At 42.9% G+C, this 16322-nt stretch overlaps 2 protein-coding genes across 2 annotated transcripts; one reads left to right on the top strand and one right to left on the bottom strand.

Moving 5' to 3' along the window:
- Positions 1 to 3303: 3303 nt before the first annotated feature.
- On the bottom strand, positions 3304 to 8394 carry LOC100829366 (50S ribosomal protein L25). The gene is made up of 3 exons (XM_003562232.4): positions 7974 to 8394; positions 7099 to 7228; positions 3304 to 3753 (listed from the first exon to the last, which is right to left on the bottom strand). Exons 1-3 carry the CDS (start codon positions 8346 to 8348, stop codon positions 3545 to 3547), a joined length of 714 nt encoding a protein of 237 aa, XP_003562280.1. The 5' UTR covers positions 8349 to 8394; the 3' UTR covers positions 3304 to 3544.
- A 155-nt stretch (positions 8395 to 8549) lies between these two features.
- On the top strand, positions 8550 to 16244 carry LOC100839865 (DNA polymerase kappa). The gene is made up of 14 exons (XM_010234339.3): positions 8550 to 8899; positions 10369 to 10541; positions 11063 to 11236; positions 11586 to 11709; positions 11794 to 11894; positions 12061 to 12147; positions 12426 to 12521; positions 12846 to 12966; positions 13124 to 13252; positions 14006 to 14097; positions 14199 to 14310; positions 14737 to 15107; positions 15256 to 15491; positions 15839 to 16244. The coding sequence occupies exons 1-14, from the start codon at positions 8812 to 8814 to the stop codon at positions 15951 to 15953; spliced, it is 2019 nt and encodes a 672-aa protein (XP_010232641.1). The 5' UTR covers positions 8550 to 8811; the 3' UTR covers positions 15954 to 16244.
- The last annotated feature ends 78 nt before the right edge of the window (positions 16245 to 16322 follow it).

Here is a 16322-nt window from a genome sequence, read left to right as displayed (position 1 = left end):
ATCCACCAATCGTACACATTGCCTGCTGATCCTGATCATCTCATCACTCTCTAACACATCCCTTTTCGAACCCCACACCCAAACACATCACAATCTCGCTCAGGGGAGAGCTAAGGGTGAAACTAATTAAGGGATTTGTACATGATACGAAATGTTCTACGGAGTATATGAAATTCATAAGGTTGGACTTACGTGGCATCTTTTCTCACGAGGCCCTTGGTATGTTCGGAAATCCTTCCACTTCCTATGCTTTCCGGATAGCACTAGTAATGCATGTGGTACAACAACGTATTTTCGTTGGGATTGCCATTAGCAGTGGCCATGGATTGTGCTGAAACCGATGCGAGCGTTTGCTAACACCCAGGCTGACTTCCCATGTCCCCAACCAAGCGGGCCTTAACTTAATACTTTCTTCATTTTCTATCTTGTCACTCATATTAGTTTAAAAATAAATGGACATACATATTTGTTGGACGAGTACATGAGCAAAAAAAAGTTATGAAGTACTCCTTTCATTTCATAATTCTTGTCGAAATATTACACATATTTAGATGCTTTTTAGAATAGAAACATCCCTTTTTGAACAAATTTGAGACACGAAATATGGAACGGAGGAATTACAATAGAACAAAGTAGAAAAAATCTATATGAGTTGCATGACGAGCAGAGGAAGTACTCGCAGAATTTCTCTCAGGGACGAATTTAAGGGAGGGTGCATAGTGCACTCGTCCCTCCCAACCAATTGCACATCCCTTATAAAATTAGCAAAATTCACATAGAATTTTATTAAATATAGTTATTTGTAAGAGATTTGCCTCCTCCATGATGGTTGAATCCGGAGAGAGTCCCTGGTTTTCGCAAAAAAAGGGAGCGAGTCCTTGGTTTCTTGCCAGTGATAGTTTATGGCTCGTATCATTGTTTAAATAAGAGAAAATTTTAGAAAACCTCAATTTTTGGGGCAGTCGTACACCACCGAACCACACTTATCGTAAAATCGTCCGCAGAACCACACATTTTGAATAGATTGTCTCAAGTAGCCCAAAACCGAGTGGTTGGCAGTTCCACACGATTCTTTGCATGTGGGGCCCAGTGTCAAATGCCACATCGAGATCGACCTAACCCGACCCGTTAACCCGCAGGTAGGAGAAGGAGCGAGGGGTTTAATCGTGGGTTAATGGGGCGGATCGATGCCGACGTGGCATCCGGCCCACCTATAAGGAATCACGTGAAACCATCAAACCACTCGGTTTTAGACTATTTGAGACAGGTCTCAAAATGTGTGATTCTGCGGATGGTTCTTTGATAAGTGTGGCTCGGTGGTACCACTGCCTAAAAACTGCAATTTTCTAAAATTTACTTTTTTAATTAATGATCCCGTGCATGGATAAAAACATGACCTACCTAGCCGGCCACTGGGTTCATGTAGTCAGACACTCAGACTCAGACCCTGTAGAGCATCACCGCATCAGGCATGTGTGACAATGAAGCTTCAATTTGATCTAGCGTGCGCGTGCCGACCAAGAGGGTTCCTTGGTGTACGTGCGAGTGAATTAAAGCGCGCAGTTGTCCCCATGTAAAGCTAGCCTTCCGCCCGCTGGCCATGGTTCGTAGTAGCCTCGTTTGACCCATTATAGAGTAGCTGGGCTATAGCTAGTTGCGTTCGTACACATCAGAAATTCCCAGAGAGCTCAGAGGCTAAAAAACGGGGGGCTGGCGCAACGCATGTTAGCATGCATGCATCCACAGTATCACAATCAATTAATGTCCACGTCATTGCCAATATGTGGTAGAACAGGATCAGGCTCACGTCAATATAGTAGGATCATGACTTCATCAGTAGTAGGACTAATCATGTTCAGAGACTGAATAAGCAAAGATAGATCGATCCCTAGATGCTCTTTTGGCAAGGGACGCGTCGTTGGGCAACAGAGCAAGGGCATATAAATATATGCTCCATTTGATCTGGCCTCGTTATGAACGCACACAGGTAAAGTTTACTTAAAAGGTCTCAAACTACGTACATAAAGCCAAATATACTATGGCTCAAGATAAGAGGAGAAATGAAATCTGCAAGTACATACTGGAGTAGTAGTATTCTAGTATGATGAAGGCCATCACCCAAACCACGGCACATGTTTTTCCTACAGTAACCAACTCCAACTTCGCTGCGCGTGACAGCCGCTACCGAGAGTCCTTGTTCTCAAGACTGAGAGTCTGCATAGAATATTGAAACTTTCTTTTTGTCAAAGACAATAACTGTCATTTTTACGTAGACAAATGGACATTCGTGTTCATTACACAATGGGGAGTAACTAATTAATTTGCACAGATATGTGAGAAACGTGGTTCGTACGTACTGTACTGTACGCTGGCTGGAGAAATCCGATGAATCTTGAATGCAGATCCAGATGGGGCACCGCGCAGCTCTAGGCTCTAGCTATCTAACAGCAGAGGCCTGGCCGGCCGGGGACCTCTGAATTGTTGTTGCTCCTGGGCGCGTTTTGAGTTATTGCTTAGCTACTTACTCCTAGCTACACCGGTCTTGTTCTTGTGCGTCTGCAGCCGAGGCGCAAAGTCGGAATTGTCTCGCTTTCCTCACCCACTTTGTCTGTTACTGTACGATTTTGAGGCTTTGTGTGTATGTGTGTGCAGATCAGCAGATGGATGCATGGTAAATTCCAAGCGTCCAAGATTTCAGTGCCATTTCAATCATTGGACTCGTCCAAAAAGACAAGTTAGCGCTCTTTTCTCCACTCTGGCTCGTTTTAACACCACAGCGTCGTCCTTCCGTGGGCCACCTACAACTCTCTGAGTCTGAAACAGTTCAATTTCCCCCAGAACGATCGATGAAGAAAAATCTGCCTTTCAGGGAAAAAATGCAGTGTTGATCGCCTCAGTAAGCTATAGCTAGCTAGAGATAAGCATGACTAACGGTTGCACTCTTGCAGATGCTATCAACTTGAGGTGAGGAAATGCAGAATTGCGCGATGGTCACATCATTCATGTGGTCCAAATGCCAGGCCAGAAAGGTCCAGATGGTCGGTGACTGGAGATACAGATCGTGAAACCGGACCTGGCCTGCTGGAGAAACCTAACACGGCCCATTCAATTCAAATTCCAGGACCAGATAAATATGAAAAGGTTGCACGTAGCAGTAGCACGTAGTACAGGAAAAGAAGAAAACCACCACAGCCATGAATGTTTCCATGAGAGAACCAAAGAATGATCTTTTCATTCCAGTAGTTCGTGCATTCAATACGTGCGACGACCAAAGATTGATCACGACAAAGAGTTGTAACAGCCTAACAGGACTGGTGAGCAATTTAAGCCATGCATGACTCACCCCAACCAATATTTGTCTTTGTATGTCACTGAAGCGAGAAAGCCAAGATATATTATTTTATGACGTTACAGCCAAGGTTACTCATGGGATTGGTTTTCACCCTGTTCATTCACTAGCAAAATGAGAGGAATGAAATTCTTAGGCAGCTGTGCCACCTAAGGTAGGTACATCATCATCAACTCTAAACATTCGCATTGGTTCCTACTCCACTGGCTTTGAGGCCAAGAGCTTGCACACAGGCATTGTCTCGTTTCTACTCAGTAACTTGAGCGATGGATGGACGGGGATGTCATTCATTAATACTCTATCTCCAATGTCAAGATTTGTCAGGTCCACCTCAATTTTCGGAGGTATGTGCTCAGCTGGGCAGAGATACACCAAGCTGGTCCTTATTTTCTGCAAAAACCCACCTGTATTTACAATTGAATTTGAGGGTTAGGTCAAGCCTAGCAGGAGAATAATTCAGCAACCAGATAATTACATCAAATAACACTAAAGAGCTATGCGATATACATAAAGGTAAGGAGTGCTGCAGATATTAAACATGCCATAATACTCTGCTGTAGTTTGTTATATTTGTTTTCCGCTGAGATGAATGCTTTCTGACATGTTTTCATAAACTACTGTCAGTTTGTCACCTTAACAGACAGAACTTGGGGGATCTCGAGCATATGCTAAATTTGAAAGCTGTTATAAGCTTATGATATCATAAACATGGTGCTTACAGGATGGGTTCTGTGAAAACTTCAAACCGCATTTGTACTGAGGAATGCAATCCCACACTCACCAAGTTTTTTGAGTTATTTGGCTTCTGGAGGAATATAAGCTAATTGAAGTTGGTATTTAGACAGTAAACACAAATTTGTTCCTATCATTGATCGACCTCGATCAGATGCATATTCGGCACCTAATCAATGGATTTATCATTGCAGAAGTAGCAAAGTTGTGGTTGATTCTTTAGACGAGAGGGTTCGATACAACCAGCAACAAATAACAGGTCAGGACAACATACCCACAGATGATGTGAAAGTAAATAATAGAGAACACACACGTGCTCCCTGTAACAAAAAGTCAAAAACAAATGGAAATCTCAAAATCATCAACCCTAGTGTACTGCAGTATTAGAATGCCTACAAACTAAGTAGTACATTGTTACGGAAATTTCATATTGCTCAACATTCATCTTTCCAAAATTCTGGAAGATCTGCTGGAATGCCCACAGTAAATTGTACGTACTCCATTTTTTAAACAATACATGTCATTTTGGGGTTTTCCCAGGACTCCACGTGCAACGTTGGCAATTATTCTTCATATAAAACGATATTACGAAAACATAATTAAAAATCTAATGATGATGTGTTCACTTGACCAAACAAAATAGTTTATAGTCAAATAGACGTTTGACTAATGCATTATAGAACGTCATCCACTTCTGAACGGGGTTGGTAGTTACTATCAAACTCATAGGCATTCCTCACTATTCGAAATTGTCATTGCAGAGTTTATTTTTACCTTATGTAGGGAAATAGATACCCCCTGCTTAAATAAACTGACAAATAGAAGCACATGGGCGACCTTTTGGAACTTTGACTGCTAATATACACACAAAAATTCAGAATTCTCAACAAGTAATGGCATAAATATTTTTTCATCCAGAACACTTCAGTGCCATTATTTTTTAATTTTATATACTAAGAATAGGTGCATGAGGTGCTTAATGGAGAATGTCTCGGTATCCTAAACGCTATCTAATTGGAACAGAGGGACTAATTTCGTATGTAAAGGCCAACATCTTAACAAAACATAAATGGTAAATTAAAGGATAACAGACATTTGTAGACTTATCCACACTTCAGGAATTCACAGTGAAATAGTAGCTTGCACGTACATCTGTTCAGACAATTGGAGATAGTTCACTTGTAAAGCTAAATATGACCAAATTGACCTTTGCCAAGTTATGGTGACATACGAAATAGGTCTAACTTATGATTTAACAATGGCCCACTAAGAAACTGTAACCTTAAGACCAGCGGACATAAGTAAAACCACACATAAAATACATCAGTACGCTACTCGCTTGAAGAGAACAAACAGCATAAGCTTGAAGCCTCTAGAAGCTTGATCGGATTCATGCATACAGCAGGGCTGTGCCTGTTGGGGCGCCTGGTTGTCATGAAGACTGACCGCTGCTGCCTCAAGTTCTTGTTGTACCAGTGGTTGCTGACGATCCACAACACTGCTGGGCCAACAGACTGATGGGCTTGGACTTCTCGGCAGTGTACAATCATGACTTATTGCTTGATTGATAAGGGGTGCAAGTCCTCTCTTATATACGGAGAATCAGAGATAAAAAACTTGGACCTTAGGAAACTAATCTTATCTTTTGCAACAACTGGGATCTTATCCCATATATGAAGATATTATCCTCTAACCGGACAGTTGCGATGCATAACATGGCTAGGTCAGTGCTCACACTTTCTTCGAGGAGGCGCAACAGAGACCAGTCTTTGCTAGTAAGTTTGTGGAAGGAGCTCTTCAAGCTTGCCGGTGTGCACAGGTTCAGCCTTCCATCCTTCCTCAAATGGGCCGCCAGTCAGCCGCCATAGTCTCATCAGAGATGAGCTGCATCAAAGGATGCGTTGGCTGCCATGGGCTGATTACGAGTTTACCACTTTAACATCATCTGCGCCAATCAAGGACATATATGGACATTTGTCTCCATCACTTCGCTCCTTTGGAAAGGGGAGGCGCAAATGTAGGCGGTCGGGTGGCCGCTGTTGAACCATGACCAGTTCCTTCATGACATGCGTGAAAGACTACTTGAAGCACAAGGCTACACTAAGCTATACTACGAAAATAACCACCGCCGTGTCACCTATAAGGTTGGCAAGCGGGCATAGCTCCAACTCCTTCACCACACTACAAGCTGTCATTGCCGGAGGTGCCTCACGACAATCTGTCTCCTTAGAACTATGGCCCATACAGCACTCATGATGTCCCGCGTGCGGTAAGGTGTTGCCAACCCTGGCAAGTGTCGTTCGCAACCAGCCTACCAGGGACCAATGGCAGCTATTGGTCCAGTGGGAGGGCATGGCTCCATGCAATGTTGCCTGAGAAGATGCCAAAGATTATTTGAGCATCGTGAAGACAAGTTGCCTTTAGAAGGGGGTCTGTCATGTAGGGACGTGCTTATCAGCACCGCAGCATGGCACCGCTGGCACCAGCGCAAGGGCCAGGTGCACATGCAACCGGCAAAGAGAGATAGATTTAGTTTGTTAGTTTGTTAGTTGGCAGGTAAATTCCTAGATTTTTTTTGTTAGTATGAGGCTTGATCCTCAGGGTATCCTTATCTCCTGTGTAAGCAGCTGCATTAGCTTGGCCTCTCAGTTGAACAAAGAAATCAAGAAGTTAGTCAATATCTCATCACCAATTCTCTCTTCTTGCCTCATCTATCCAGCCGAATTGCCCCCTTTAGGCAATCAGATGCAACCAACACTAGGTATTTCCCAAGTTCTTACTCTTTGCTGATCCTCCGCAGGAAAACATGAAAAATTGCAGAGTTTATTAATGTAACCACACAAAAAAATGGTTGCCTGTTTTTAAAACCACACCAATTGCTTACTGCCATGGCTAATATGTTCCACAAAGGTGTGGTATTTAGCTAATACTATGGAAATTCTTTGCATGTGTTTCAATATTGAGAAATGGGCATGCTTAGGTTGGTATGTTACCAAAACAATAAAGAGGGATGATACCTTTCTTTAATCCAGGGCAGACATCCTCTCCTTTGAACACCACAGGCAAATTCACCTTGATCATTGTTCCCTCATCTGCTTGCACCATCACCAAGTTCAATATATTCCCTGTTGATTCATCTGTATGCACCTGCATACACAAGAGCACACATATCATCCACGATGATCTGCATGCCAAATGGTATGGAACTCCTCGCCTCATTATTGATCCAACCAATTTCTCCAAATGTGCTTTAAACATACTCCCTCCGTCCACAAATAAGTGTACTTTTGGGTTTAAAATTTGTCCACAAAAGAGTGTATCTCTCACTATCCAAAGCACTTTAGACTAAGAAAAAAATGCTTCTCTCATTACACAGAAAATCAAACCCAATAACATTTCTTCATACACTTAGCTCATTGGTGGTTGGCATCTTCCCAATGCATTTTCTAGCTCAATACTTAATTTTCTTGGAAAACATCAAACGTACACTCTTTCGCGGACGGAGGAAGTGCAGAATTAAATTATGAGCAGGGACGTGAAAAAGCAATAGATAAAAGCTTAAAAGTAATTTCCATAAGAGACCTTGCAAAATAAGCAGGAGACAGATACATGACAAAAGATTAGTCGTTTGAACTAACCAATCAATAAAAGAGATTATGATCAGGATAATAGGCATGTCCAGGGAATTTCTGTAAGCTAGTACAGGGACCGCACAGTGGCTATGGCTGTTCTATCATGAAGCAATCAGCAATTTGCTACGAGGGGTTACCCTAATGTGCATTTCGTCGAACACAGGTTGAGCGAAGAACATCGCCACAATGAAAGAGCACAAAGAATCAGATCCTGGATACATGCTCAATATTTGATGGAAATGCAGAAGTGTTTGATATACCTTGATTGGGAGGACGGTGCCAGAGTGCACGACGGCGGTGGATCGCTCGCCAGCGCGGACCTGGAGACGGACCGGGGTGGAGAGGAAGTAGGGCGACTGCTTCAGCATCTCACTGAGCTGCTTCCTGTCGGTGGTCAGGAGCTTCCGGTGGGCGACCCCTTCGCCGGGCCCGGCGCCAGCTAGCGTGAGCAGCACGGCCGGCACATGGCCGTTGCGGCGCTCGCGCGCCGCCGCGCGCGGGCCGGTCGTCTCGCGCGGCACCGCCTGGATCGTGTGGTGGTACGACGCCGAGGCCGCGCGCCGCCAGGGGACCGCCTTGCGGAGCGCCTCCTCGACGGCGGCGGCGCCGCCCTTGCCGCGGAGACACTGCGCCATTTTCGGGTTCTGGGTTTAGGGAAAGAATGCTGGGCTTTTTTGTCTGGTCGTTCCGCTCTGGTAACTTGTTTGTTTCGCGTGATCTAGTGGTTCTTCCTGGGCCTTTTCTCCGCAGTGATGGGCCTCCCGATGAAGGCTTTTGCGTGGACTGTGAAATGAGTGACCGTCGTCGAACCCCCAGCGGCTAGCCTCTCTGGATCTCGTTCTCTTTTGACTCTGAAAAAGAACCCGGAAAATCCTCGCCGCCCCTTTTTTCTTCTCTCGCGCGCCATATTGCTGGCGGCGCGGTCGCGCGGAGCTTTGGCCTCGCCGGAGCCTAATCCCCTCAGGCCCTCACCCTCCATTCTCTCCCAAAAGCACCCTAATCGCGGGCGAAGGACACCTCGGCTCGCCTCTCCGTTTCTATCTATCTCTTGCTCGTTTCACGCCGGCGGTGGGTGAGACCGCCTAGGGGGACGCAGCGATGTCGTCCGCGGCGGGGGCGCCATCGGATGGCGGAGGAGATAGGCCGTGGCAGTCATACCACACCGCGTACACCAACGGCAAAGCCGGTAAATGCACGTCCCCGCTCTTTTTGCTTGAGATTGCGCCGGTAGGGTTTGGACCATTTTGCTGGTCGCCGCGTTGGTGTGAATCTCACGGCATGAATCAGTTCAACTGTCTTGTAGTTTTCTCTGTATTGATTTACTCATTGCGCCACAGAACACTGGACTAAATTTTGCGGTTTATCTTAGGAAATTTGTAGCAGGTCTACTACTCAAAATTTGTCCTGGTTTCAGTTTTTTTTTCCTTTCCGATCATGTGTAGCGACCATTAAGTGCACATTTGGAAAGACAAATTTAACCCTGGTGGTTTTAATTTCATTTTGTCTTATCACATGGTTAGGCAGTTAGCAACATCCTTGAGGCTTTGTTTGGATGTCTGAATTCAACCCACGGAATTGAATTGGGCTGGAATACCAAATCCACCAGGGCATTGAAATGGACTGCAATTCAATTCTTTTGTTTGGATGTACATGTATTCAGTAGTTGGAATCTGAGAAGACCAACCAATTCCACGATGTGTTTGGATGGTGAATGTATTGAATTGCATTCTCATGTCAGAGTCTCGTCCCCGTCCCGTCCCCATCCCTATCCCGATCTGAAATCACCGGCTGCCACCGAATGAGCGTGGCCTCCGGCCTCCCTTCACCGGCACTCCTCTTCGCCTTCCAGTCCCAGCAAGCATCCATCAACTTCCCACACCGCCGTGCGCCCGTGTCCGCCGCTCTCCTTCCCATACCTCGACAGCCCCTTCCCTAGTTCCCTCTGTACAAGGTCGATGTGTAGCCAGCAGCAGCGCCGCGCAGTTGGCCTGCCGGTAGCTCGAGGAGCACGACAGGGAGGGGAGGAGGAAGGGGAGCTGCGATGCCGGCGGGTTGCCCGCGACGGTTGAGGACCCGGTGGAGGCGGCTGGAGGAGAAGGAAGGAGGGGCTGAGCGCGAGCAACGCCGGCGAGTGCGAGAGGAGCGTGGCGTCGGAGATAGGTAGCACCACGAGAACCGCCCGCCCCGAGGTCTGCCGGTGGTCGCGCCTCCTCTTCCCCAGATGCAGCAACGAGCGCTTCTCTATTTTCTTTTCCAGGGGAGAACGAACCGGTAACTAGCGAGCGGAGCAATTCTGCGAATACAGAGCGGGAGGGCTCGGAATTGAGCGCTGGCTCGCGTAGGTGGGCGGGCGGGGAGCTCGGAATTCGGGAACGTTTCCAGCCGTCAATACCGAGGCCACCCAAACAGCTGAATTCGGCCATCCGAATACCAATTCACGATTCTGGCTCTGAATACAGACATCCAAACGCAGTGTGAAGGAAATTTGGAGTTGCATCATCTACATTTTTTGTCGGGCATTTTGTTAGCAGTGACCACGGTGTGGTGTTTCTAGTATATAAGGTGTTGGCGTGCTGTACTTCCGGAACATAGAATAGTTGACGATTGAGCATGTTACACATCTTTGGTCCTTATTCTCTTGTTATGTCGCATTAGGAATGGAGGGAGTTGACAAAGAGAAGGTGCAGAAGGTAATTTATGAAATGAGCAAGGGTTCAAAATATTTCGAAAATGAGCAGAAGAAGGAGGCAATTACCAAACAAAAAATTGAACATCTGCGTGCACAGTGTGCAAAGCTAAATGACAATGACATATCACATTTTCAGAAGGTACGAGGGAGCAGTTTTCTGCCAACTATGTTTGTTGGTTCTTATGTTCTTAGTTTGTACACTATGCTTGAATTCCGACTTGTACTGCCTGCTATGCCCCGCCATGAGTGCCTCTGTGCTCTTTCCTCCACAACTTAGTTGATGATCGATTGATGATAAAGATCATCTAAAATACAGCAAAAATATTTGATTCCTGCAGTGTACTATCAAATGATCAATTCATCAATATTTACATCTATACCTATGTGCTCTAGAGATATTCATATTTGCATTGGCACATTGATGATCTTCCCCAGGTTTGTTGATCTTGACCTGGCACGTCCATATGAGTTGTTTGATCAGGGGTCTTAATCTGGTCTGAGCTATGGTATATTGCATGTACTGTCTTAGCATCACTTATTTGTACTGAAGCCAGTTTGATAAACTAGCATGACTGCATGATTTATATGTGCTTGTTTTTTATTCAATTGATTTTACTTTGGTCTTTTATGCATTTATTCCTATGTAATAACACAATTCAGGTTGCTGAAAAGAAAATTTTAGAGTTGGAAGCTTCACGAGATCTTTCAAAGATCTGGCTTCACACTGACATGGATGCTTTCTATGCTGCTGTTGAGATATTGGAAAATCCATCCTTAAAGGGGAAACCGTTGGCAGTAGGTAGCATGTCTATGATAGCTACCGCTAGTTATGAGGTTAGAACACTTGGTTCTTATAAATACAATTCTTGTAATCACTTCAAATTGATTAAATTTTCTTTACTTTCCTGTGGAATATGATTCATGAAGAATCGTCTAATGCTAATGAGTATTATCTACTCCCTCCGTCCCATAATTCTTGTCTCAAATTTGCCCAAATATGGATGTATCTATTCCTAAAAAGCGTCTAAATACATGTAATATTTTGACAAGAATTATGGGACGGAGGGAGTACTTGATTATCCCAAACTGAGCTAGGCTGTTTTTCTGCATTTGTCAAAAGTGCACGTAATGTTCGGCTGTTCGCCGTTATCTGATGTGTGGCGTAATTAATTGACTCGTGCAGGCACGGAAATTTGGAGTTCGTGCAGCAATGCCTGGTTTTATTGGATGTAAACTGTGTCCTGACTTGGTTTTTGTGCGTCCAAATTTTGAGAGATACACTCATTACAGTGAATTAGCAAGAAAAGGTGTTCAAAAGAATGTTCATTTAGCAAGCTTTGTTATATGTGCTATACAATATGCTGAGCAGAATTCATTATTTTGCCTTCTAGTTTTTCAGAGGTATGATCCCAACTTCTTTGCAACAAGTCTAGATGAAGCATACCTCAATATTACAGAAGTCTGCATAGAGAGAGGCATTACGGGTGAGGAGGTAAGCTTAAACTTTTATCAATAAACACAACTTCCTGGTGGCTTATTTATCAAGTGCATGTGATCATATGACCTGATTTGCAGTCCATGATTCACATTGTTGTTTTAACATGCTAGTACCGTGTAAGCAAAGTATGCTGATTACATTGCCTGTGTTTCATTTAAAGGTTGCCTCTGAGCTTAGGGGTGCCATTCACCAAGAAACTGGTCTAACATGTAGTGTTGGGGTTGCTCCGAACCGCATGATTGCAAAGGTCAGAGTCTGAGTTTCTTTTCTACCTTTTTTTGCTTAACTTGGAAGGGGCAATGGACTGGTCATGCTGTGTCAAGTGGGTTAAAATTAAAGGAAGTAATAAGCTGAGGTTTATTGATTGGTACTGGCAAGGAGTTTGCCTTTTGTAGCCATTGTAGGTTACAATCAGAAAGGTTGTTTACCACACATGACTGAATATTTCTTCGGCTAACGCATCATCTTTACTCGTCTTAATATTTTTTTTACGTTCTTATAATTGTTCTGGAGTCTCTTTGCTAGGTTTGCTCTGATATTAACAAGCCTAATGGACAATTTATTCTGCCAAATGAACGGGATGCTGTGACGACATTTGTATCAACCTTACCTATAAGAAAGGTACACTTCTATATCAAGAAGGGGTCTTGTTTGTTCTGGACGTGTTTTATTAGCATAGTATTCTTCCTTTCCTTTTTATATTTTATATATTATCAGTTTTACCTTGGGTAGCCCATGATATACTTGAACCAGTATACAAAAATTTCTCACCTGAATTCATGACATAGATCCTGAGAATATTTGTACTTCTTTAAATTTATGAATTCCTATTTATCTTTGGTTAAGATGGAATATTATTTAGCAGCAGCTACTAAGTGCTGTTCTTCTTTGGAAATTCATGAAAAGACAAAAACTGATATGTTATTTGAAGATTTCTATATGCAGATAGGTGGTATAGGTAAGGTAACAGAACAGATGCTACATCAGGTTCTTGGAATTACTACATGCCAGCAGATGCTACAAAAGGCTGCTTTCTTATGTGCTCTTTTTTCTGAAGGCTCCACTGGTACGTATGCTAACTACAGTTTTTATTGTTCTGTTTCAAGCTTTCAGCAAGCTATATTGTGTATTTATATCTATCAAAATCAGGATATCAGAAATCAATGTTCTGGAACCAAGACAAGTCATTTTCTTTCTTGATATGTTCTTTCAATGTATTTCAGATTTCTTTCTTTCGGTTGGCCTTGGATTAGGAGGTACAGAAACTCCTGAGCATAGGCTAAGAAAAAGCATGAGTTGCGAGCGAACTTTCTCTGCGACAAACGACTATTCTTTGCAGTTTGAGAAGTTAGGTAAATATCCTTAATATGTAATTGTTTTGGATTTCAATTGTTGAAGCTAGTTCAACAACTTCGCATGTTACCATCACATATCCTTGGTGCTTAATCACTATGTTTTGTTACAGAAGACCATTTCTTGCTATATAAGAGTTTTTTCTGCTCTTTTAGCTCAATGGTTATATGCAGTGTACAAAATCCTCTACTAGAAATAGCATACTTTATGATCCTCTACTAGAAATGGCATACTTGAATGATATGTTTTATTTATTTCCTAAATGCAAAATGTATATATTACCCCCTTAGAACTCTCTGGTTCGTCAAATTTCAACCCTGAACTCCTAAACCTTTTAAGTGTATGTTATGTACTCCCTCCGATCCTAAATTCTTGTCGTTGTTTTAGTTTAAATTTGTACTAAAACAATGACAACAATTTAGGATCGGAGGAAGTACCTTTTACTTTCCTTAATGATGGATCACTTATAATTGTTACTAGAATAAGCATCACTAAATCTGTTCCGTCTTTGCAGCAATTTCAGGCTAAAAGAATAGAGTAGTTGCCATGACTTTGGAAAATATTGGCAACAATATGATTTTGTCTGATGTTGTAAATACCTTAAAGTACATAAAAACCATCTTTGTGAGAATAAACCCTCTAGGGACATTACAGAATGTGGTTTAGGACTTTTCCTATGCTGCTGCAGCTGATGTGACAATTTGTTAATGTGTCTTCAGTGCTCGTCTCACCACATTATTATCTATTCTTAGATAATCTCGCCGAAAATTTAGCTGATGACCTGCAAAAGGAGTGCTTGAAGGGAAGGACGCTAACACTGAAACTAAAGACTGCAGCTTTTGAGGTTTTTCATCTCCATGTGTATAAAATTGACTAGTTTGTGGTAACTATTGGACGGAGTCTACCAAAGGAGATGGTTTTGAGTTAACCAACCATCTAAACCAGGTTAGGACGCGAGCAGCAACTGCACAAAGCTACATCAGCTCCAAGGAAGACATCCTGATTTGTGCTAAGAAGTTGCTTAAGGCTGAACTGCCTCTTTCTTTAAGATTGATGGGTAAGTGTGGGCATCTGAAATATTTTCTTCGAGTCAAGTTTGATGATTACTAGTTGACAGGAGCTTCTACCGGTTCCACTTTGGGCTTCTGAGCTTTTAAGAAAGATCAGATCACAAAAACCTGTACTGGAATCTCATTGTCAGTGAAGTGATAATTACAAACTTACGTTGGCCGGGTCATCCTCAAGTTGGTCTAGCTGCTCTGACAGCCAAGGGCATGTGATTCTGGCTTGGTGCATGTTTCACTTTTTTTACCTTGCAATTGAAATACAATGAACACAGAAGGCCTGCATGTTGGTCTTTTGTGTCTCTGTAATTCGATGTAATTTGTTTTGCATTGAACTTATTGCATTATCCATACATGGCTTGTCTTTGCTCATGCTTCTCAGGGAAGTCAGTCTAACTGTCATGCTAATACATTTACAGGGTTGCGCATGTCTCACCTTTGTGGCGAGAAGGATGATCCAACTATCCCAACACAAAAGACACTAGATCGGTTTTTTCGTTTGTCAGATAATAACTCGAATGTCAACCGAACAAATGGTGCAAGTTCCAATGATGCCTCAGGAGGGGATGACTGTAATATTGGTGCGACAACGAAGGATGAGTGTTTGATACATGATGCTGTTACTGATATCTCCAGTGATCAACATACATTCTTCTCAAATGATGAGAACATATTTGTTCCAGAAGAAAGGAGCTCGGTCAATTATGATAATGAGGTTGTCTCAAGCAACCTACTTACTTGTGATGATTTAGGTGGAACAAAATTAGATGGCAACACTTCCAATTCGAAGGTATGTGCCTCAATATCTAATCTAAAATCTTGCTCGACATTTTCGCAGCCAAGAGAAAAGGACAATTGCCCCACCCCACCCATTTCTTCTACCGAGATTGTTCATGATGCTTGATGATAGAAATAATCGAACCCTGTTGTTCATACAGGTTACACAGAGTGAGAAGTTTGATGATCTGAGCCACTTCACCAGCTGCAAAGCTTCTGCTTCATCGAGCAAACCCAACCAGCAATTTTGGGTAGATGGCTACATTTGTTCCCTCTGTGGATTCGAACTACCTCCGTGTTTTGAGGAGGAAAGGCAAGAACATTCAGACTTCCACTTGGCTGAACTGTTGCAACAGGAAGAAGCATTAGACAGCAGCGGGCACCTCACAAAGGAAAGGTATGTCTCAGTTTGCATATGCTCACGGATATGTTGTTTCCTGTTGCTTTTGTGCTTCTGCTACCACAATATCATCTAACTAGCTGTAGCAACTGATGTGTTCATTAGGGTCTTGCTTGCACACATACTAAAGATTATGCTTAAATTTAAGCATATGCTATATGCTTAAATTTTTAACCTAAACTCCAACCATTATATGAAAGAAAAATAGATGAGTTGAATGAACGACTATGAAACATAGCTTTTTATATCCCTTTATTCTGACACCATTTAGAATGAGATGAACAGGTTGTAACATTTGTCTGTCTCCATTATGCTTGTATAAAGTTTATTCTTGTATCTGGCAGGTTGGCTGAAAGGCAGTCTACTACACCCACACCTAAGAAGAAACTGAAGTCATCCAAAGAAGGAAAACATATACCTATTGATTCTTTCTTCCTAAAGCATAATAAGAAGTTGTAAGATATCATCTACTCCCTCCGATCCTAAATTGTTGTCGAAATATTACATGTATCTAGACGCTTTTTAAGAATAGATACATCCATATTTGGGCAAATTTGAGTCAAGAATTTAGGATCAGAGGGAGTACATATGTTTAGGCAACATTGTAATCCTCCCGAGTGGATTCCCCCTTTAACAAACTGGTGTACAGGTACTTCTTTTCTGTTCGTAAGAATACTATGTAAACTCACCTCGGGACACTTAGTTACTGGTTGTGAAAGACGGTGAGTTGTCTGAAGATAAAATGATGTCGATGTGGAAGCCTGCACAGGCACCACTGAACCACTTCTGCTAGGAGTTTCAGCAAAGAAAACAATTATGTTCCGTTTC

Source organism: Brachypodium distachyon, chromosome 1 (assembly GCF_000005505.3).
Source record: "Brachypodium distachyon strain Bd21 chromosome 1, Brachypodium_distachyon_v3.0, whole genome shotgun sequence".
Classification (NCBI taxonomy): Eukaryota; Viridiplantae; Streptophyta; class Magnoliopsida; order Poales; family Poaceae; genus Brachypodium; species Brachypodium distachyon.
Note: the sequence above shows the minus strand (reverse complement) of the source record. Positions and strands in the feature narration are given on the sequence as shown.